Source organism: Capricornis sumatraensis, chromosome 21, assembly GCF_032405125.1.
Source record: "Capricornis sumatraensis isolate serow.1 chromosome 21, serow.2, whole genome shotgun sequence".
NCBI classification, from domain to species: Eukaryota; Metazoa; Chordata; class Mammalia; order Artiodactyla; family Bovidae; genus Capricornis; species Capricornis sumatraensis.
Window position 1 is genome coordinate 40,106,634 of NC_091089.1, and position 21,873 is coordinate 40,128,506.

The following is a 21,873-nucleotide window of genomic DNA, read 5'->3' on the forward strand; positions in this document are numbered from 1 at the left end:
CAAGCTCAACATTGAACCCAAGTGGGAGAGCTTAGTCATTCTGTGGCACTAAAGTATTTGGGTCTTTGAAGTTAGTGACATTGGAAGCAGAATAAAACCACCCACCAAATACATTAGCAACTTTAATGTATTAGTCTGTGCTAGTCTGACTCTGGGCTTTGCTAGTGGCTCAGTCGGTAAAGAATCTGCCTGCAATGCGGGAGATCTGGTTTGGATCCCTGGGCTGGGAAGATCCCCTGGAGGAAGGCATGGCCACTCACTCCAGTATTCTTGCCTGGAGAACCCCCATGGACAGAGGATCCTGATGGGCTGCAGTCCTTGGGGTTGCAAAGAGTCGGGCATGACTAGGCGACTAAGCACAGTCTGACTCTAAGTGACTTGGCGAATTAGTTAGTATCCAGTCTTTGGATTTGTTCACTGTTGTAGCTGTGTAAGAGTTAAAGGCATAGGTGGCGAATGTTTCTGGCTTTCACCTATTTTTTTCAGCCAACCATCCTCTATGACAACCTCCAAAGTAGAGTATTTCCAGTTCGGTTCCCGGATCTTTGTTGTGATGCAGAGATGGGGAAAAGTTGACATAGAGAGACAGGGCTAGGGAGGTAAGTAAAAGATTTAAGAGGATCAAGGCAGGACTTAAGTCCTAGGCAGGCACATTGGGTCCTCCTTGTGTACAGTGAAGAGTTGGGAGCCAGGGAGGAGGAGACAACAGGAAGGAGGCCATGGGGGCTGCGTCTGGGGAAGGGGATCGGGGGAGATTGATAAATGAGAGGCTCCAGAACATTAAGAGAATGTGCAACAATTCAGGAGTGCAGGAAGATGCTTTAGAGAAATGTAGCTGGGATGTGTGAATTGAATGTCTTTCAATGGTCTTTAAGAAGCATAAGCAAAGATGGGTATTTCTGTTGAATAATCAAGTAGCATTCAACCCGTGTGCTTCTGTCCATCTTACTCCATACAGAGGCTGAGCTATGGGGACTCTAGGATTTATCTGGAATATAAGAAATTTATACTCAGTTTTATATTGGTTCCTATTAATAGATTTGTAAAAATATTTTACATAAACATGAGGGGCTGAGAGAATTTGTCTTCCTTAGAAGCTATGTAGCACTTAAATTTAGTTCCAGATTGTAGGATCCATTGGAAGAAGCTCTGAGCCTCACTGCTGAGACACGGTCTCCCCGAGTTACCTGGAACAGCAATGGTCCATTCCTCACATTTGAAGCTGGCGCTTACTGCGGAGGGCGCCCCCAACCCGGCGATGTTCATGGCTGCCACTTGGAACTGATACACCATGTTCTCCTTCAGGTTGCTAATCTGCAACATGGACAGCATCACAGAGACTGACGGTTTCAGGTTTGTTTCAACATTGCATTTATTTAGAGTATGCGTTGGACATACTCTAGGGTGATCCCCAGTGAGTCACACCCTTCTGGTAATCTCCTTGTGAATGTAGGTGAAACCTGAGACTTGCTTCTGGGCAACAGAACAGGGCAGGGGTATTGGAATATCAGTCCTGTGATTGTGTTGCATCAAATGGCAAAGGAGGAGATACGTTTCATATGTAATTAAGATTACTAATCAGTTGGTTTTGAGTTAATCAAAAGGGAGATAGATTATCCTGACTATGATACTGCAATTAATAATAAGAAATACATGTTTTATCTTTTTTGCCTCCATTCCTGGCACAGAGCTGTAAAACACTTGGAATTTCCCAAGTGATGAGAGTGGCAAACATATTTTACTGTGTTAATGAGGTGACTTTCGGAAAGCATCTAAAGATGGGGCCCGACTGCCAGGGCAGCTAATCATGTGCTTAGAGGGTGGGAACTTTCAGCCTCATCCCAGACCTCTGGACCTCTAGAGAGGGAAGATGGGCTGGAGATTAAGTTCATACACCAATGGCCAATGATTTAATCAATCGAGTCTATGTAGTGAAGCCTCCATAAAAGCTGCATCTCTTATACGTATCCTGCATTGGCAGCTCTTTACCACTTGTACCACTTGGGAAGCCCACAGAAGGCCATACACTTACCTTATATGCCTCATCACTGACGGCTTTGATGTTGGCTTCTCTCCATCTTCCTGGTACCCCGTCGATCACTTCACGATAGTTCACATAATAACCCGTAATTTCAGCCCCTCCAGTCTTATCTGGCTGCTTCCATCCAAGAACCATTGAGTCACGAAAACTTTCGAGACAAGTGATGTCACAGGGTGGAGATGGTGGTGCTGTTGTAACATGAAGAGCTTGTGAGTGGACAGAACTGCTTCTGTGATTCTACATCCATCAAACTGTCTCATTGATGCCATGCGGGAGGGCACTAGGTCTTGAATGTAAAACTAAAACGTAATACCAGTAAGCAACTTGGTGTCCATTTGATGTTCAAGGAAGAAAACTGACACACAGTAAAAACTGCACCACAGTTATTAGTCCAAAGATAAAAAGCACCTGCCCCCTTCATTCCCAAGAAGAAAGAAGCTTTGAAATATTAACAGCAAAATGTGTTTCTAACAAAATCCTGAAAAAACTAACAATATTCTGAATAATGATGCATTCCCCATATGAAGAAGTATTTTCCCAAGATATGTATTTTTTTTTAAATAATACTTTACATATTTCTACTGCTTAGTTTTCATCTTGCTTTATGTATCTCAACTCTAAATTTTAGGACAGAGGTACATACTATGTCTTCATTCCTAAAACAATAGCATGAAAATGTAAGATGTTTTAGTTTTTTTATGTGGCTTTGCTTTTATTTGCTCCCTGAGAAAAATAGCATATGTATATCAATTTCTACCTTGATTCATTTATTAAGAATTTCCATATATTTCTAAACAGCTAGCATTTCACCACTCAGACACATACATCCATGTGAGACCTTACAACTATATAAGTTCTGTCTATACACAGGAAAAATCATATTCTGGAGCTCAGCTAAATGCAGCATTAATTTTTTTTCTTAAACCAGAAACATTCTTCCATGTGATTCTTCTCTTAGTATAACACCTTTTACTCCATTATTTTAACCCTGATATTGGATTATTATTCATATGGCGTGAAATACTACATACCTATCACTATGTTTATTAGCGCTTGGTCAGGAAAATATTTGGATACTATTTTAAAAGTTTCCCTTCATTTATGTGGCTATGCTGATCGAACTTTCTCTCAACTACTGAAAATACAGTTTTTCTGATAAAAAAGAGAGGGTGGTTGGTGAAAAGAAATCCACTCGATATGCAGTAACATTAGAAAGAATTTTCTGAGGAATTATGTGGGTTACCAGAGATAGGAACCATCTCATTCTTATTCAAAAAGATTCTCAGAACAATAAAGATTAAAAAAAAAAAAATTTCCCTCTCTCCCTCCCATCATCAACCTCCTGCATTCACTAAATTTAAAAACTCTTTCTGTTTCAGAGCAGTGTTGAATATGAATTCTCAAATGAGTTCACCCCATCTCATCTTGAGTTAAAGGGGTAAATAAAGGTGTCAAAAAAGCAGAGGTCACAGAAGTTAGAGGTGAGGTAGGTATAGGGGATGGGTGAGAGGCATGTTACAGTTTGTCAGTATATACTAATTAATTCCTTTTTATTCAATAAGAGAAACATTGTCTCTTAGAATATATAAACCACAGCACCAAGTATCTTGATTAAAAAATCTGATTACTGATAATTAGTCTTTCTATTTTAATTCTGGTTAGATAATTAGCCTTACTGATAAACAGTCTTAGTTCTGGGAATGTGAATAATATATAATTGAATATAGTGATATGTGATTATAATACCATGTTAAACTTTTCATGACAACTCAAAGACATATTGTTACTTATGTTTATTTGAATTAAATGTGAAGGTAATTTGAAAACCTAAGGATAAATAACATAAGTTAATAACTATGACCCTAATAAAATGTCAGTTCTTTGTGAAATATTTTTCCTATCCATTTACCAAAATGATATTTTGAAGGACCTCTTACAAGCTACAATTATCGAATTCTTCCTGCTCTCATCTCTAACTCTCAGCAAATGAGGCCAAAGGTGTGTCTATTTGACAAACTAGAAGGGACTCAACAACCAAATTACTTTAAATATTTCTATTGTCATTAAGCACAATGAATTATGTGTCAAAGCCAAGTTCACAGAAAACTACTTCTATGACTCATTAAACAAAGGTATTACAAATGGGTAACTGAAAACACATAAAATTAAGAATGAACACTGATGAAAGTGAACACAGATGGAAGAAGGTGATATGGACAATGAGCCGTGAGGACACCGATGTGAACAGATGAGACGCTCTTACTGTTTCAGCGCTCACCTAGGTCCTTCTTCTTTCTCAGAGGCTCAGACTTACTTTTCCCCTCAAGGACTGCTTTCTTTGATGGCAGGGAAAGCGCTTCCTGAACTGTTTCACTTACTTTACTCACTTCTGTTTGGCCCAGGTTGTGAGCGCTACTGGGTAGTGAAGGTTTGTTAAGTTTGCTACCAAGCAAAGCATCTTTCTTAAAGGTTGGCCGGGAGGTGTCATGCATGCCTCCCCTGGAGTCTGTTAGTCCACCAGGTGTCTCATTCAGTTCAGGCCACACAGCTGGAGACACTCCTCCCCCTACAATTGCCAGATAACAACAGAAACACTTTGAGCCAGGACGCAGTACAGATCACGCTTAGAATAAAAGAGAAAAACATTAGCGCCACACACAGAACAAAAACAATCTTGGTTTAAAGGAAATCACCTGAATTTGCAAGAAATATGGAAAGCATACATTTCACATAACTAACACCAAGGAAACATTTCAACTTCTCCATATTTTGGGAAAAGAAGAAATGAGAACAAAAAACCAGAGACAGAACAAGAACCATTTGGATTTGCAGGACCCAAGTAAATATAACAACAAGCACTTCTCAGACATTTCTTAAGATATAAGTTCCATTATTCAACAGAATGGGGGGTAGAGGGAGTGTACAAGAGACAAACAAAGATCTTGATTATGTAACAATTAGAGTTATGTACCTTATTGATATAGTAATGGTCTGTACCTCCCAATCTCAAAGAAACATGTTCACATGTCCTTATAATACGAACATATTATAAGGAATGTTAAAAAGTAATACAGGGGAATTCCCTGGAGATCCAATGGTTAAAACTCTGTGCTTCCACTGCAGAGGACACTGGTTCCAACCCTGGTTGGGGAATTAAGATCCCACATGTCTTGTGACAAAAAAAAAAAGTAATACGAGATGCTAACTGAAGACAACTGGTATTAAATAATCTTCCTAATTACATATGTGCTACTATATCACAGATTTCATTTTTATTGCTTGAACTACCTGGGTCCCTTCCCCACCTTAAGATTGGGAGGCACATCATTATACATACATATAATTACTTTATTACTGGTTTTATTCTGTTGGTTACTTTGCCAGCAGAGATGAAACATATGATTAAGCAACCATGCATGTTTCACACGAATTTTAGCAGAGTTTATAAAAGGCAGGTTAATGTGTTGCTGTTACTGAAAACAAGCCAGGCTCTGCTGCAGATGGAATGGCTTTTAGGTATGAGATGATCTGGTTATGGGTGATACACCACCTCATGGGATTGGATGGCCCTCTGTATTCCCAGGATGAGCACCAAGTTACAGTGGAGTTTCACACAATGGGAATGAATATCTGAGGAAACTTGGGCTGATAAAGATGGAAAGGCTACAGAAGCACAGAATCTGGATAAGTGATGGAGATCTGTAAAAGAACAGCTGTGGAAGATTAGAGGTCGCCTGGAGTCAGAGACAATGACCATCTGAGGATGGGATCGTTGAGCCATCTTAGAAACTTGACACAGTCTCTGGAGAGGATGGCATCTTTCGTTGTAACTTAGAAAAAATCATTCCCACCCCCCGCACCTGTAAAGCTGTGCATGAAGAACTTACCAATAGCAGCTTTTACTTCGATTGCTTCTGAATCCTGTGAATATTCACTAAGTCCAGCTGCGTTAACTGCTCTGACCCGGAAAATATAACTCTGGCCGGTCTTCAATCCATGACAAGTAAATCTGAAAGGGAAGAAAATTTTTAAAAAGTTTCCCAGGAGGAAAATTAGGGGACTAAACTAAATTCTGTTAGTTTAACAGAATGATCTGGCTTTATGAAAACCATTCATTTTTTCAAAAGGAAGAAAAGGATGTAGAGAGATCCAGGTAACATACATACATTAAACAAGACGGCATCTCAGGCAATTTTCTAAACTCACTCTGTCAAATAGTGAGGAGTCCTGGTTTTCCTCTGAATAAACACCCTATCCTTTTTGAATCTGTGTGTACTTATCAGTAAAATGGAGATAATAATGCCTACATAGTAATTCTTATGTGAAGATTGACCATAAATTATATATAGTACAGGGGCAGGAATAAATTAGGGATTCATAGACACACTACTATATATAAAATAGATCAATATCAAGGTCCTACTGAACAGCAAAAGGAACTATATTGAATACCTTATAACAATCTATAATGGAAAAGAATTTGAAAAGAATATCTATATCTATATATAAACTGAATGACTTTGCCATATACCTGAAATATTATAAATCAACTATACTTCAATAAAAAATTAAAAACAAATTTTAAAAAGTATAATAGTACCCATTACAGGCCCTGGATATAAGAGGCACTGACTAAATAATAGGTGGTATTAATAACATTATTAATGATTATTTCAGGGTTATATTTATAGTTCTAAAGCACTGGCTGCCCCTTGTCACAGAGGCCTACTCGCTGCCTCCCTGAATGCCATGGAAGGTAAAATTACTTGAAAAATTATGCTAGAATCTGAAAATTAGGTGAAAAATTGACTTGAGAATTGTCATGTACATTTTAAGGTTCAGTAATGAGGTGTGAATCCATGGGCAGTTTCACACATAAAACAACCTCACTTTCTTAATAGTTACCAGGGCTATAAAAAAAACCTGTTTCATGAATCACAGTAACATTCTAATCCATCCTAAGGACTGTAAGTAGAGGAAATTACTGCCTGCTGATGACTCTGCCACTATCAGCAAGTTGAAATATTTAATACAGGCAGCCATAGTGTAGGCCAGCTCAGTTCAGTAAACATTTACCAAGCACTTCAGTGTTCCAGACACTGAGCTAGGTTTTGAGAATAGGTAACAAATGGTGTCAGTCCTTGAGCAGCTCCCCTCCATTTGTGGAAAGGCAGTCAATGCCTACTTGCCATGGAAGTTTCTAAACAGTCCTTGGAAAATGCAGGAAACTCAGAGTAAACACAAACAGGTTAAATGAATCTCTTGCAAAACATACTGCCTTCTCCCATTAACTGGTTTGTCTTCATTCTCTCGTGTTCTGCAAAGGAATGACTCGACCTATGGGGGTCCTTGGAATAGAATTGGCCACGCCAGAAGCTGCCTAACAAACCTGCTTGACAATGGGGTGGGGGAATTCTCCCCTGAAATCTCCTAAAGCAAAGAAGGCTCAGAATTTGGGTGTAGGCCAGAATTCGTCATCAGTTTACAAAGCTGGTTGGCAAAATATTCAAAAGCAAGGAAAAAAAAACAAAACCCTCCTTGCATTAGAACTAGATACAAGATCACTAAGTATTCTGAATGTCTTTATTTTGGTGTGATATCTCCTCAGCACTGGATTTACCATACTGATGTTCAAAACTCATACAATACCAATACTTTTTTCTACTCATTTAAAATGCTGGCATCATTAATGACACAGGACAGCTACATGAACAAAAAGCAAACTGGACTATTTTCTGACATCATACACAAAAATAATCTCAAAATGGATTAGACTTAAATGCAGGACCTGAGACCATGAAAGTCCTATAAGAGAGCATAGGCCATATACCTTTAGACCCTGGTCTTACATTTTTTTGGATCTGTCTCCTCAGCAAGGAAAGCAAAAGGAAAAGTAAACAAACGGGACTACAGCAAATGAAAAAGTTTTTGCACAGCAAAGTAAACTATCAACAAAGCGAAAAGGCCACTTACTGAATGGAAGGAGATATGAGCAAATGATACATCTGATATGGGGTTAATACCCAAAATATACAAAGAACTCATAAATCTTAATACCAAACCCTTCCCAAACAACCCAATTAAAAATGGGCAGAGGATCTGAATAGACATTTTCCCAAAGAAGACATACAGAGGGTCAACAGGCACATGAAAAGATGCTCAACATCAGTAACCGTAAGGGAAATGCAAATCAGAACCACAAAGAGCTATCACCTCACACCTGTCAGGATGAATATCCTCAAAAAGACAAGAAACAAAAAGTTTTGGCAAGGATGTGGAGGAGAGGGAACGCTCATTGTTGGTGGGATGTAAACTGGTATATGGAAAAGAGCATGGAGGTTCCTCAAAATATTAAAAACAGAACTACCATACCATCTAGCAGTTCCACTTCTGGGTATTTTTCTGAAGAAAACAGAAACACTAATTTGAAAAGATACACGTGTCCCTATGTTCAACTGCAGCATTATTGACAGTAGCCAAGATATAAAAGCAACCTAAGTTTTCACTGATAATGAACAGATAAAGAACATGTGGCATATACATACAATGGAGTATTACTCAACCATAAAAAGGAATGGAGGCTTGTCATTTACAGCACAGATGAACCTAAAAGGGATTATGCTAAGTGAAATAAGTCAAATAGAGGAAGACAAATACTGTATGACTTCATTTCACTTATATGTGGAATCTGAAAAACAAAACAAATGAACAAACAGAACAAAACAGAAACAGACTCTTAGATACAGAGGAGAAGCAGGTGGTTGCCAGAGGGGAACAGGGTTGGGGGTTGATGAACTAGGTGAAGAGGATTAAGAGGTACAAACTTGCAGTTAAAAAATAAGTCATGGGGATGATATGTATAGCCTGGGGAATATAGCCAATAGCTTTGCAATGGTGGCAGTGGGTACTTAGACTTATTGTGGAGATCATTTGGTAATGTATAGAAATACTGAATCACTATGTTGTGCACCTGGAACTAACATAGTGTTGTAGATTACTTATACTTGAATTAAAAAAAAATGTCTGGATAATTTTTGTTTACTAGAGCCTAGATTCCTTGGAATCTAGTATCACATTGGATATTAAAAGTGAACAAAAGGTTTCAAAGGATATACAGTATAAAGTGCAAGAATCAGAAAAGAGCTATGAAATGACCTCTTAACATAGCTGCCATTGTGGGTTTCTAAGTGTTTAATGTCACTAGTAATCCTTTCTTCAAATGTATGGCCACAGACACATTCAATTTTGAATTCATTTGGATACTCAGAGCATAATGTTTCCAATAATCTCCCTGCGCTGGATGTTTGTGCTGCTGTTTGGGTCCATGGCTGCATTTCTTCTCTGCAGCCCCTGTGACTCCAGCGCCAGAACCCCAGTCCCACTTCCTGACAGTGCGGTTACCTCGTGCCCTTCACAGGGTTGTTGTTGCAAGGTTCCCACTTGCCAGAGCCAACAATGCTTGACTCTATGTAGTACCCGACCAGCTCTTTAGCATCTTTGGGTTCCTCCCATGTAACGACCACTGATGTGTCTGTGTTTCTGCTTGGGATGATATTGCTCGGAGGCTTGGGGATGTCTGAGAAAAGAAGAAAATGATGGTCACGTTCAAGGTGGCTTTAAAACTTCATTCCTATCACATATGCAGAAACATGAACATGCATATATAAATATTATACTAGTAACCACGTCAGACACCCAGTTCTTTATATTCGTTAGAGCAGAAAATGTTTTAAATATGCTAGTTTGGGAGCATAATGAAAAACTAAACACCGATGAACATACCAATCCCCTCCAGGAAAAAAGTACACTAGCAATACTGTTGAAACTCCTGAAGAAATGTACTTTCATAATCATTCATAATTATAAAGGTTTTTTTGGAGGAGGGGGGGCTTCCCTGGTAGCTCAGATGGTAAAGAATCTGCCTCAATGTAGGAGACCTGGGTTCGATCCCTCGGTCAGGAAGATTCCCTGGAGAAGAAAGTGTGATAACCCACTCCAGTATTCTTGCCTGGAGAATTCCATGGACAGAGGAAGTCCACAGGATTGCAAAGAGTCGGACATGACTGAGCAACCAACACACACATGAAGTTCTTTTTAACATATCAGCCAAGCACAGTCATCAGTTAAATTTAAAATATGAAAAAAGCTGTCACCATTTTTACTTTTGAACATATATGTATTTCAGTACGATTCTTGCTTTTGAATTTTCTCTCGAATTGAAGTCAAATAAGTTTACAGCAGCTCAAGCAAACTCTACACTTACCAAGCTTGTCACCAACCACGGTCACTTCCGTTGCCTCTGATGGCTCACCAACTCCAGCCGAATTGGAACAGCGGACTCGGAAACGGTAGGATTTCCCCTCAGCCAAGTCGAACAGAGCGAAGCGGGGAGATTTCACAGGGAGCTCTGTGTTCACCCGCTGCCAGTTTTCAGTTCCCGCTTCACACTGCAGCCAGAACAGTGAGGTCATTGAAGGCACAGAAAGAATAAACTGAAGAACTCTAAGGCACCTCGAAGTTCATTTATCTGCCAACAAACTACTACCTGTCATGCAAGTTGGTCTGGAAAAGAGATTTGGAGGAAGTGGGGGATGAAACATCTCAAGTCCACAGGATTACCTCAGTCAAATACAGCTGTATTGTTGGACAAATATGATGCCTTGATATTTCACTTCTTTTCTTAACTAAATAAGGCCATCGGTCTACTTACAAAAGTCCTTAATTCATTTAGATGATAGTCTGGCGTCAGATGGGCTTTCCAGTTGGTACAGTGATAAAGAATCTGCCTGCCAATGCAGTAGATGCGGGTTTGATCCCTGGGTTGGGAAGATGCCCTGGAATAGGAAATGGCAACCCATTCCAGTATTGTTGCTGGAAAATTCCATGGACAGAGGAGCTTGGCGGGCTATAGTCCATGGGGTTGCAGAGTCAGACACAATTAAGCACAACAGGACACAAAAATTGGTGTAAGATGCATTTTTAGGGTATGTAATTAAGTTTAATATGCTATCTTAGATACTTACATTTCCATTATATTGTTATGACCTGAGTTATTTTAATTGTGTTTTATATAATGACTCATAACAACATGCAGGTCTGTGCTCACATATCACCTTCTTGATCATTGCCATCCCATCACTGACCTGCAAAGGTTATTTGCTCCTTCCCCATCTCTCTCTATTCCTTACTTCCCCTGCTTTATTTTTCACCAAGAAACTTATCAACACTTGAAATTAAACTATTTGTTTGTCATCTCCATTGTTGGAATGTAAATTCCAATGAAATGAGTTCAGGAAGATATCTTGTTCACTGCTATACCCCAGAGCCTGGAACTGTCATCTGGCACATAGTAGATAATCAATGATTTTTTTTTTTCCTGAATGAATTAATTTTTCTGAATTCTAGATGTATGAAGTTAGTAAAAGATAAATAATTTTTTTTCTTTTTTAGACTATGGACAAAGCAGAAGTGACTTTGCTACAGAACATCTGAATGGTTTCAAGAGATTTTTACAGAAATCCAAACCTGTGATAGACTGACCAGCTGTCAAGGATGATAACTTTAGGGGACAATAAGTTTCTTAGTACATCACTTAGCATAACCTTCATTTAGTTGAAATGAGAGGCAATATGGTATGATGAAAAGGACCCAGAGGCATTGCTTCAGGTCCTTGCTTTGGTAACAGCGAGCAATGTGGTCCTGGGACAGTCACATGAGTGTCAACGTCTGTAAAATAGGCAAATTTGATGAAGTAACCACTGACATCCCTTGCAGTACCTTTTATGATAATGTGTCTGCTGTATGTGGGAGGCAGAGAGAGTAAATTCCCCTTTAAGTCGCTCTGCTACTCACTGAGGAATAGAATCCTCCCAGACTTTTATTGTTTAGTTTATGACTTTGATTCATTTTTGGCATATATTATGTGATTATTGAAGTTTAAGAATTTTTTTTTTGATGTGGACCATTTTTAAAGCCTTTATTGAATTTGTTACAACATTGCTTCTGTTTTATGTTTTGGTTTTCTGGCTGCGAGGGACATGAGATCTTAGCGCCCCAACCAGGGATCAAACCCACACACCCTGCATTGGAAGGTGAAATCTCAACCGCTGGACCACCAGGGAAGTCCCTATTATCCAAGCTTTTGAGAGGAGACTTAGGCGTGGGAAGGTTGGAAGGCAGCAGTGTGTAAAACTTGGATATATGGACCTGAGCCAGACCACTTAGATTCAAATCCTAGCTCTGTCTCTTACTAGTTGTGTGATCCGGGGCAAATTATATACCCCATCTATGCCCGTTTCCTCATCTACAAAGCAGATGTAATAAAAATAAAAGTATTTTCTTCATAGGGTTCCTGGAAGAATGAAGGGAGTTAACATATGTAGAGCTTAAAACAGTGCCTGCATGTGTGTGCTCAGCTGATCAGTCATATCTGACTCTTTGTGACGCTATGGACTATAGCCCACCAGGGCTCCTCTGTCCATGGGATTTCCCAGGCATGAATACTGGAGTGGGTTGCCATTTCCTCCTCCAGGGGATCTTCCGGACCCAAGGATTGAACCAGTGTCTCCTGTGTCTCCTGCACTGGCATGCAGATTCTGAGTCATTTGGAAAACAGTGCCTGGTCCTTGGTAAACATCAGTTGTTTTCGTTCCTTTGGTAGAAACAGAGCTACCAAGTCATACAATTCTTGTCTCTGACTTGACCGGACTTCTGAAAGGGGAAATTGGAAAGTGCTGAAAACATAAGACCTCTGAGGAAAACTTTGGGGACTGAAAAGAACACAGTAGGACAGAGGGGTTGAGAGCAATGGAACTTGATTTATCTAATTCCCCTCAATATCAACCGTCTCAGGGCTCACAGACATGGCATAACTGCTTGTAAGCCCATCACCATGACAGGCAAGTTCATGCTTAATGTGCGTGCAAATCCCAGGTAAAAGGTTCCTTGAAGAAGAGCAAGCACAGGGATGACCAGAGAGGCAGCACTGCTGCGGGCTTGAACATCCTGCGGATGGAAACTTGTCATGGGAAGAGAGCATGGCAACATTTCCCTTGTGAAAAGTCAATGGTTTAGAAGTGGTCCATCAGAAATAATTTGAGGACTTCCCTGGTGGTCCTTATTCTTGCCTGAAAAATCCCATGGACAGAGAAGCCCAGTGGGCTACAGTCTAAAGGGTCACAAAGAGTCAGACACAACTGAGAGACTAAGCACGGGTAGTCCAGTGGTTAAAAATCCGCCTGCCAATGCAGGAGACATGGGTTGATCACTGGTCCTGGAAGATCCCACATGCCATGGGGCAGCTAAGCTGGTGTGCCACATCTACTGAAGCCTGTGTGCCCTAGAGTCCGTGCTCCACAACAAGAAAAGCCACTGCAAGGAGAAGTCCACACACCACAGCTGGAGAGTAGCTCCTACTCTCTGCAACTAGCAAAAGCCTGGGCCCAGCAAAAAAAACCCAAATTAATAATTTTTTTTTTTTTAATGAGAATTTGAGACTTGGCTCTGGACCACAGTCTGGCACTCATCTGGATGGCTTTTCTGTACACGTGCCCCAGGTTTCTGAAAGTGTGCTGCTCCTCTGGCACATCCTAGACCTTGTATGTTGGCAGGGCCTGTGCAGACCTCTTTATCCATGCTGTATTCACAAATGTCCCTTCTGGCTTACTGGTAGAAGAACACTCAAATTTTTAATCAGATTCAGGTATTTAGGTCTAGAGAAGCTACAGACTTTCATGCAGAAATCTGAATTTATGTGACCAGAGGAGATGCTCAACAGAAGCCAAAGTTGACTCATCTCAAAGAAAGGCCTCAGGAGTAGTGTTCCTGTGTCATTATTATAAGAAAGACAGTAATTACAGCCACAGAGCTTATTCAGAACTATCTTTGTGTGGAGCATTTCAAAATGATTCACTGGAGGAATGCATATTAAATACACTAAGAAGTGAATGTTTATCACTCTTGACTTGCCCTCTATTAAAAAAAAAGAGAGAGAGAAAGAAAAAAATTTTTAATCAAGAATGATACTCGTTATATTTCATTTGAGGCTAATGTGTAGAAAATGTAAAAATTGATAAAACATAAAAATTAAGCATTATTTTGGTAAAATCAGACTTTCTTTGAAGATGTCCATATTGGCATGTTGAAGAAATGAACCTCTTATTTTTATTCACCTCTAGGGATAGGAAGGAAGTGAGGCATGCCCCCCATGAGCCAAATGTCCTCATGAATAAAATTGTTAATAAAGGAAAACCACAGACCCTGTGTTTTTGCCTCCAATATAATGTTCTCAAGAGCTGCTGGTTAGAAATAATTAAAGGGCCAGAAAGACAGTTGAATATAGATTTTATGTTGTTACCTAACTTACAGGTATTTGCCTAGACCTATAGTTCTTTGATGAACTTTCTGGCGGCTCACATATGCAGCATATGTGAGTTTGATTCCTGGGTCAAGAAGATCCCCTGGGGAAGGAAATGGCAACCCACTCCAATATTTTTGCCTGAGAAATCTCATGGACAGAGGAGTCTGGAAGGCTACAATCCATGGGGCCTAAAAGAGTCAGACACGAGTGAGCAACTAAACCACAACAGCAGAGCAAGGGAGATGGGAAAAGTGGTGAGAAAGCACTGCAACACAGTGTTGCAGAGGCCATCTACAGTTCCAGGAATGTTTCTCTTCTTGGAGGGGCTAAGAGTTGGGGTCTGTGGACCTCTTAGGAGTCCATGGGTGACCCTTGCTGCTAAGTCGCTTCAGTCATGTCCAACTCTGTGCAACCCCATAGACGGCAGCCCACCAGGCTCCCTCATCCCTGGGATTCTCCAGGCAAAAATACTGGAGTGGGTTGCCATTTCCTTCTCCAATTCATGAAAGAGAAAAGTGAAAGTGAGGTCGCTCAGTGGTGTCTGACTCTTAGCAATCCCATGGACTGCAGCCTACCAGGGTCCTCCATCCATGGATTTTCCAGGCAAGAGTACTGGAGTGGGGTGCCATTGCCTTCTCTAGGGATCCATAAATCCCCTGAACTTTCAGGCAAAATTCTGGGAAATACATTTTTCTGTGGAAACAGGTAACAGTTTATGAGTTTTTAAAGTTCAGGACACAACAGAAACTTAATCTCTACTTCTTTAAAGAAATGTTGAAGAAGTGCCAGAGATAATGATGCTGCTCCCAGAGTCTCACCTTTTCTATAAAATACAGGATGCCTTCATGGCCACGCTGGCGGGGGGGCTTCCAGCTCAGCACCACATAGCTCTGCGTGGCCTCAATGACGGAGAGGTCGGTGGGGGGCCCGGGAACAACACCCTCTGAAAAACAACAGGGAAGCCTGAGGGACACGCACTCGGGAAAATGGAATTGTATTGTAAGACCTATACTGCATGTGAAGTAGTGTAATATTACTTGAAAATAGGGTGTGATCAGATGTTAATTATACTGAAAAAATTCCAAGATATTAAATACATAATCATCAAAATAACATCAAAATAAATAATTATAGCTAATAAGATAATATAGATAAAATGAAATAAAAATATTCAAATCCAAAAGAAAAGAGGAAAAAGGAACAAATAGATGGAATGGATAAAAAACAAATAACAAGATGTTAGATTTAAATCCAGTCATATCAATAATCACAATGATATGTAAATTGTTCAAAAATCCCAATTAAAAGGTGAAGATTACTAGTTTGCCTTAAAGAACCAGACCCGAGGATATGATGCCTACAAGAAATGTGATTTAAATACAAAAACACAAAGGAAAAGGACAGATATCATATGTCATGCTAAACACATCAAAAGAAAGCTGAAATGGTCATGTTCGTATCAGATAAAGCATATTTCCAAGCAAAAATGCGTTACCATGGATAAAAGGAGTGATTTTCTGATAATAAAGCGGTCAGTGCATAAGAGGATATAATAATAAAAATGCCTATGAACCTAGGAGCAGAGTCTCAAAATATATGAAACAAAACCTGACAAAACTACAAGCAAAATGTCTACAAAACTACAAGCAATGAGTCTATCATTTAGTTGGAGAGAGTAAGTAGATAGAAACAAATGAAAAATAAAAGATTCAATAGAAATCCTAGCAGACTTTTTCTTAGAAATTGATAATCTAATTTTAAATTCTACATGGAAATGCAAAGACTTAGAGTAGTTAAAGCAACTTGGGGAAAAAATGACTAGAGGTCTTATATTACCTGATTGCAAAACTATGAAGCTAAAACAAAAGAAAGAAAAATAAGAAGCTTATAAAAGCTACAGTTCAAGACAGTGTGGTACTGGTATAAAGAAAATAAAATTAACAAACAAAGATTCAAAAACAGATCCACAAATATGCAATCAATTGACTTGGACAATAGTGCTAAGGCAGTTCAATGGGAAAAGGATAATCTTTTCAACAGATGTTGCTGAAATAATTGGATCACCATATGCAAAATAATAACACTTAGACCCTTAATCCACACAATATAGAAATAATTAATTTGAAATGTATCATAAATTGAAAGATAACAGTGTAAGAGCTGATGCTGTGACATTTCCAGAAAAAAAGAAAGAATATCTGAGTGAACTTGGATCTGGCAAAGATGTCAAATAGGATGCAAAAACGGCAAATACACACATGAAAAGATGCTCAACATTACTTGGGAAGTGCAAATTAAGACCACTATGCACCTACTATGAAATGCCGGTGTGACATAAAACACCAATATACACTGACTAGAATGGCTATAATTAAAAAGACTGACCGTACCAAGTACTGGGACAGTGAGGAGCAGCTGGAACTCTCAACTACTGCTGATGGGAATGTAAAACGTACAATCATTTTGGAAAAGCATTGGCAATTTATTTAAAAATTAAACAGATATTTATCAGATGACCTGTGTATTCAGCCTCTAGGTATTTATCCAAGAGAAATGAAAGGGTACATCCACAAAAACACTTACCAGAGAGGTTCATAGAGGCTTTCAAATGAGAAGTTATAAATAAATTGGAATGAACTGATATATACGTCAACATGGATAAATATCATTATGCTCAGTGAAGGCAATCAGGCAAAAATTAGTAGGATTCCATTTACGTAAAATTGTGAACAACATAAACAACAGTGACAGAAAGCAGATTAGTGATAGCGGGGAGATGAGGAAGGGGCATGAGGAAATTTAAGGGGTGGTAGATATGTTCATTATTTGGATCACATTGGTGATTTCACAGGTATTCACACATGTAAAACTTATCACATTGTACGTTTTACAGACATGCAGTTTGGTCCATGTCATTGTACCTTAATAAATCTTAAAAAAAAAAAAAGTGATTCTCTAACATTATGTTACTTCATGATCTCCAAATACTTCAGTATGTTTTTTCCAAAACATCTTAAATAATACACACCATACCTTCCACAATAGCTAAACCGCATGGCCAAACATTGGCAATACTATCAGGGGAAAAAAAGCTATGGCTTTTACCTGTTGGTTCTTCCTCAGTGACAATGATCTGTCCAGTCCAGGGTGCTGAGGGGCGGCCTAACAGAGACAAGTGTAAAAAATCAGAAACATTCACAAACACAGTTCAACTGCACTGAGAAACTGATAAATGGTCCAGATTCATCACAAATGGGTTTGTTACTAGCTTACATATGTACCTTCCTAATGAGTCTTACCAAGTGTGTGCATAGTATTTGGGGGCGAGGGGCATAGCCCTGGGCATCAAACAACTCACAATCTGCAAGAGCAGACGGGACAGTGTCCATGTTTCTGGAATTGTACTCACACAAGCAAGGGGAACAGCCTGTGTCCATATACTCTTCAATGTGTATCTCCTGAACCACATAGGCTCTCTCACCCTACTTAAGAGATAGCATATACCTGGGAGAAACCTTTTGAGAACAATGTAAGCCTGGCTGTTCTGTATCTGTCATATGAAGATGAAAGTGATGGTGGGCTTTGTTGATCATGCAGTGAAGCTCAACCAAAGGGATCTCTTTCCATTACTTTTAAAACTTACTTACAAAGGGAAGCATTTTTGATCCCAAGTAAATAAAATGAGTGACTCAGGCAGTACAGAGTCACAGAGGAAATTAATTTCTGTGATTGTAGAAAGACATCAGAGAGAATGGTTCAACTCTTGCTTTAAACAAGGTACTTTCCACCAGAGTGTGTACAAAAACAGGAAGGTGAAATGCAAGATAACTTATTTTCAATTCCGGCAAATCTTATTTTCATTGAAATTTATAAAGGAGGAGTAAGTGAAAATATGAGATGGAATTAAGAAAGATGGAGGGAAGCTGGGTGAAAAGTGAAAATGCAGGTGAAAAGTGACTGGAGAGCAATTGAGGAGCCTGATCTGAGAAAGTCTCCAGAGAGAAGGTGGCATCATTTTATTAGATTTTTTATTGATGCCACTGCATGTACTTAAGGTCAAGAAAAGCTATAAATGTGGTAAATGGCACAGACCAGTAGTCCTCAGCTAGGGTGATTTTGTGCCCCCAGGGACATTAGGTAACATCTGGAGATAATTTTGATCGTCACGATGTGGGTGAGGTGGTAAGAGTGCAGATTCTACAGACATCTATTGGGTAGAGGCCAACGATGCTGCTAAGCATCTCACAATGCACAGAACAGCCCCCACAACAAAGAGATACCTGGCCTAAAATGTCAGTAGAGCCAAGGTTGAGAAATCTGGCATAGACTGAAGTATGAAGGTCCAAAAATTCTTCACTGTCATTTTATGGTCCCTATTGTTAAGGATGCTGTATTGGTTCCCATGAAACAAAAGCAGATCATAATTTACATACCACTATTTTGACATCGAGACTTGGAGGCTAACTATATGAAAAGATTGTTTTTGACTGCCTAATATGGAAACTCGAGTACAGATCAGATATAATGTTGTAAATGTGATTTTCCTTTGATATCAAAAGCTCACAGTATTGTGATATTCATGCTATAAGGGATAAATTCAGCGTTAAGAAAATTACAATTTTAAGAAACTAAACCAGAAAGAAAAGTATATTTGAAGTGCTCTAATAAAATGAATAAAAATGCTCTTCAAGCTCCAGGTTTTCATATTTTCATTTCAAACACAATGCCTGGAACTCAGCTAAATAAGGCAAACACTCTTAATAAAATAAACCCCTTAGTGAATAGATAAATTAAAAAACAGAAAAAGTTTTTGTTTTACTTTTCTTCCCCCTGGCATTTTTCTGATCAGTGAAGGATTTCTTATTCTCTTCTCCCTCTGGTGGATGGGGGAAGAATAACCTTGCAATGGGATCTACTGCAATCATTTTTAAAAGGTCATTCTGAAAAATGAGAAACACTTACTCTTCAGTCTAGCTTTCTCAGCCGGATCCAGAGCTGCCACGGGCTCGGAGACTCGAGAGGGCAGGCCTATCCCAACTTTGTTCACAGCTCGAACTCGGAATATGTAAGAACGGCCTTCAATCAACCCAGTGACAGGGAAACGAGCAAATTTCACAGGAATGTCATTGCACTGAGACCAAGTGTCTGTACCCACCTCACATCTAAGGGAGAGAGAGAGGACAGGAATATGAGAGGAAGGATGGCTAAGTAGATGGCTTCAGGGCTTCGCTCTGTAAAACCTCCACCTGGAGCAGCCTGCAGCAGATACATAGCTGCAGGCACTCAGCTCCACTCAATTGCAACGGATCTACTCTAACAGGAAAGAAGCCTCAGAGCTTTCATGGAGACATGTACATCCTTCCACCTCTCTAAAAGCGGGCAGCTGAGGGGTCTCCTGTGCTAAGCAGAGGAGCTTTTTAGGGGAAAAAAAAGAAGCAGGCAGGTATGCACAGTTTTTACATAGCAGAAGGGGGAGGACCCCCCAAAAATCCCCCTCAGATAAAGTCTTCAGTTCTACCACTAGTGACTTCTTTCTTTATCGTTCTTAGGCATTTTCTTTTAAAAATGGAACTATGGTTGAGAAAGTTAACACCTGACACCTCTCTGTACTATAGTCTAGAAAGAGCTCACCGGTGGTCACTACACGCGGTGTGGGTGGAACAGCGAGATGGGCACTGTATTTTTTTTCTTATCAGATGAGACTGATGAGATGTAGGGAAATCCTTGGGCCTGGCAAGAGAAGGCTAAGTCCCTGGAACTCCTGATTTCTTATTGGGGGCCTTTACAGCAGCCGATGGCTGGGGAGAGAGGGGTCACATCCCAGGAGAAAAAGATGACAGTCCATATCATGCTTTCGGCCTGATCAATAGAGTCTGAGGGGCTCAATGTGTGACCTCAGAATGCAGCAGTAAGTAACTCACTATTTTTTATGAGCAGAGCACTGCACTTTGAATTTTTATCACTTCCCCAACTCGACTCTCTGTTCAAAGGGTATAATTGCCCAAAGGATTCTCAAGGGGGAGGAGGGTGCCAATGGCAGTGCAAAGGCAGTTGGAGTTGGGGCAGTTGGAGTTATTTTCACTTCCTTGCCATCACCCTTCCATTCTTTGAGAGAAATGGACATTTTCTTCAATCTTATGTGAAATGGTATCAAATAAGTCTTCAGTCTATGCCTTCCACTTCCTCCCCCTGAATTTTCCTTTGTAGGAATTCTGGAGCTGCTGTGAACTGGCCAGCGGGGAGAGCTAGAAGGCTTGGACAAGCAACAGACCTCCCCTGCCTCCAGGAATTCTGCCAGGAAGCTCCCTCTTCCCCTGAGCAGATACTGTCTCGGTGACCAGTGGTCCTGGAACTCACTTCCAAACTCTCATGTGGGCAGAAAGGAAGGTGGGGAGCAGCTGCTCTGGAGACTTTCACAGCAAGAACACAAACTTACCATTTTGCCACTAGGACACAGCGATGGATCAGCTACTTGCTTCCTGTCTGTAATAACGGCACATACCTCTCAAAGAGAGGCTATGGGTTAGTGGGGCAGGCATGTGAAGTGTTTAGAACAGTGCCATGCACACAGCAGATGCTTAATAAATGTTCACCACATTATGGTTATCTTCATTATGGCTAAAGCAAGAAGAAAACAAGATGTACTGATTGTCTCTGGTCTTTCAATGATCAAAGTCTGAAAATTCTTTGTAAATCTACCAAAGACAATATTGCAGAAACTGTAAGGATGAAAAAGAACCTACCTAAAATTTCACAAGTCATCATTACTTAATGATGAAATAATGTGGAAGCATTTAGTATAGGTTAAATAGTGTATGTGACAGTTGCTCAGTTGTGTCCAACTCTTTGCAACCCCATGGACTATACAGTCCCTGGAATTCTCCAGGCCAGAATACTGGAGTAGGTAGCCTATCCCTTCTCCAGGGGATCTTCCCCACCCAGGAATCGAACCAGGGTCTCCGGCATTGCAGGCAGATTCTTTACCAACTGAGCTACTAGGAAAGCCCTAAATAGTGTATAACTTATTATAAATATTTCTCTGGTTGGTTCTGAGCCCAGTAGGCATATACTTACTTATTTCTAGAAATATTAAGTTTAATCCAGCTTGGTACAAACCTGTTATACTACAGTGGCACAGGTTATCTGTTCCTAGTGGTTTTTACAGTCAGACTTTATTACTCAAAAATGGAAGAGAACTGGAGCAACTATTTGAAAAGAAACTAAGTCAGACAATAATGGTTTTAGGTCAATAATCTAAATTTGCTGTGTACATTGGCCAAGCTCACTGGCTAATTCACGTGTGGTGGTTTAGTCGCTAAGTCGTGTCCACCTCTTTGTGACCCCATGGACTGTAACCTGCCAAGCTCCTCTGTCTATGGGACTCTCCAGGCAAGAATACTGGAGTGGGTTGCCATTTCCTTCTCCAAATTCATGTGTAAGGCCCATTTACTATAAATATAAAGCCTCTAAATTT

The 21,873-nt window shown here is 39.9% G+C and overlaps 1 protein-coding gene across 2 annotated transcripts in view; it reads right to left on the bottom strand.

The window, feature by feature from the left end:
* Positions 1-21,873, bottom strand: part of MYOM1 (myomesin 1) — a 112,880-nt gene that overhangs the window by 44,908 nt on the left and 46,099 nt on the right. The window contains exons 11-19 of one of the 2 annotated variants that reach the window (XM_068993641.1): positions 19,362-19,561; positions 17,505-17,561; positions 15,218-15,342; positions 10,305-10,488; positions 9,443-9,617; positions 5,929-6,050; positions 4,320-4,607; positions 2,033-2,229; positions 1,188-1,314 (exon numbers count right to left, since the gene is read on the bottom strand). In XM_068993641.1, coding sequence (XP_068849742.1) covers positions 1,188-1,314; positions 2,033-2,229; positions 4,320-4,607; positions 5,929-6,050; positions 9,443-9,617; positions 10,305-10,488; positions 15,218-15,342; positions 17,505-17,561; positions 19,362-19,561 — 1,475 coding nt within the window. The remainder of the gene's footprint in view (positions 1-1,187; positions 1,315-2,032; positions 2,230-4,319; positions 4,608-5,928; positions 6,051-9,442; positions 9,618-10,304; positions 10,489-15,217; positions 15,343-17,504; positions 17,562-19,361; positions 19,562-21,873) is intronic. The other variant, XM_068993642.1, reaches the window with a different exon arrangement.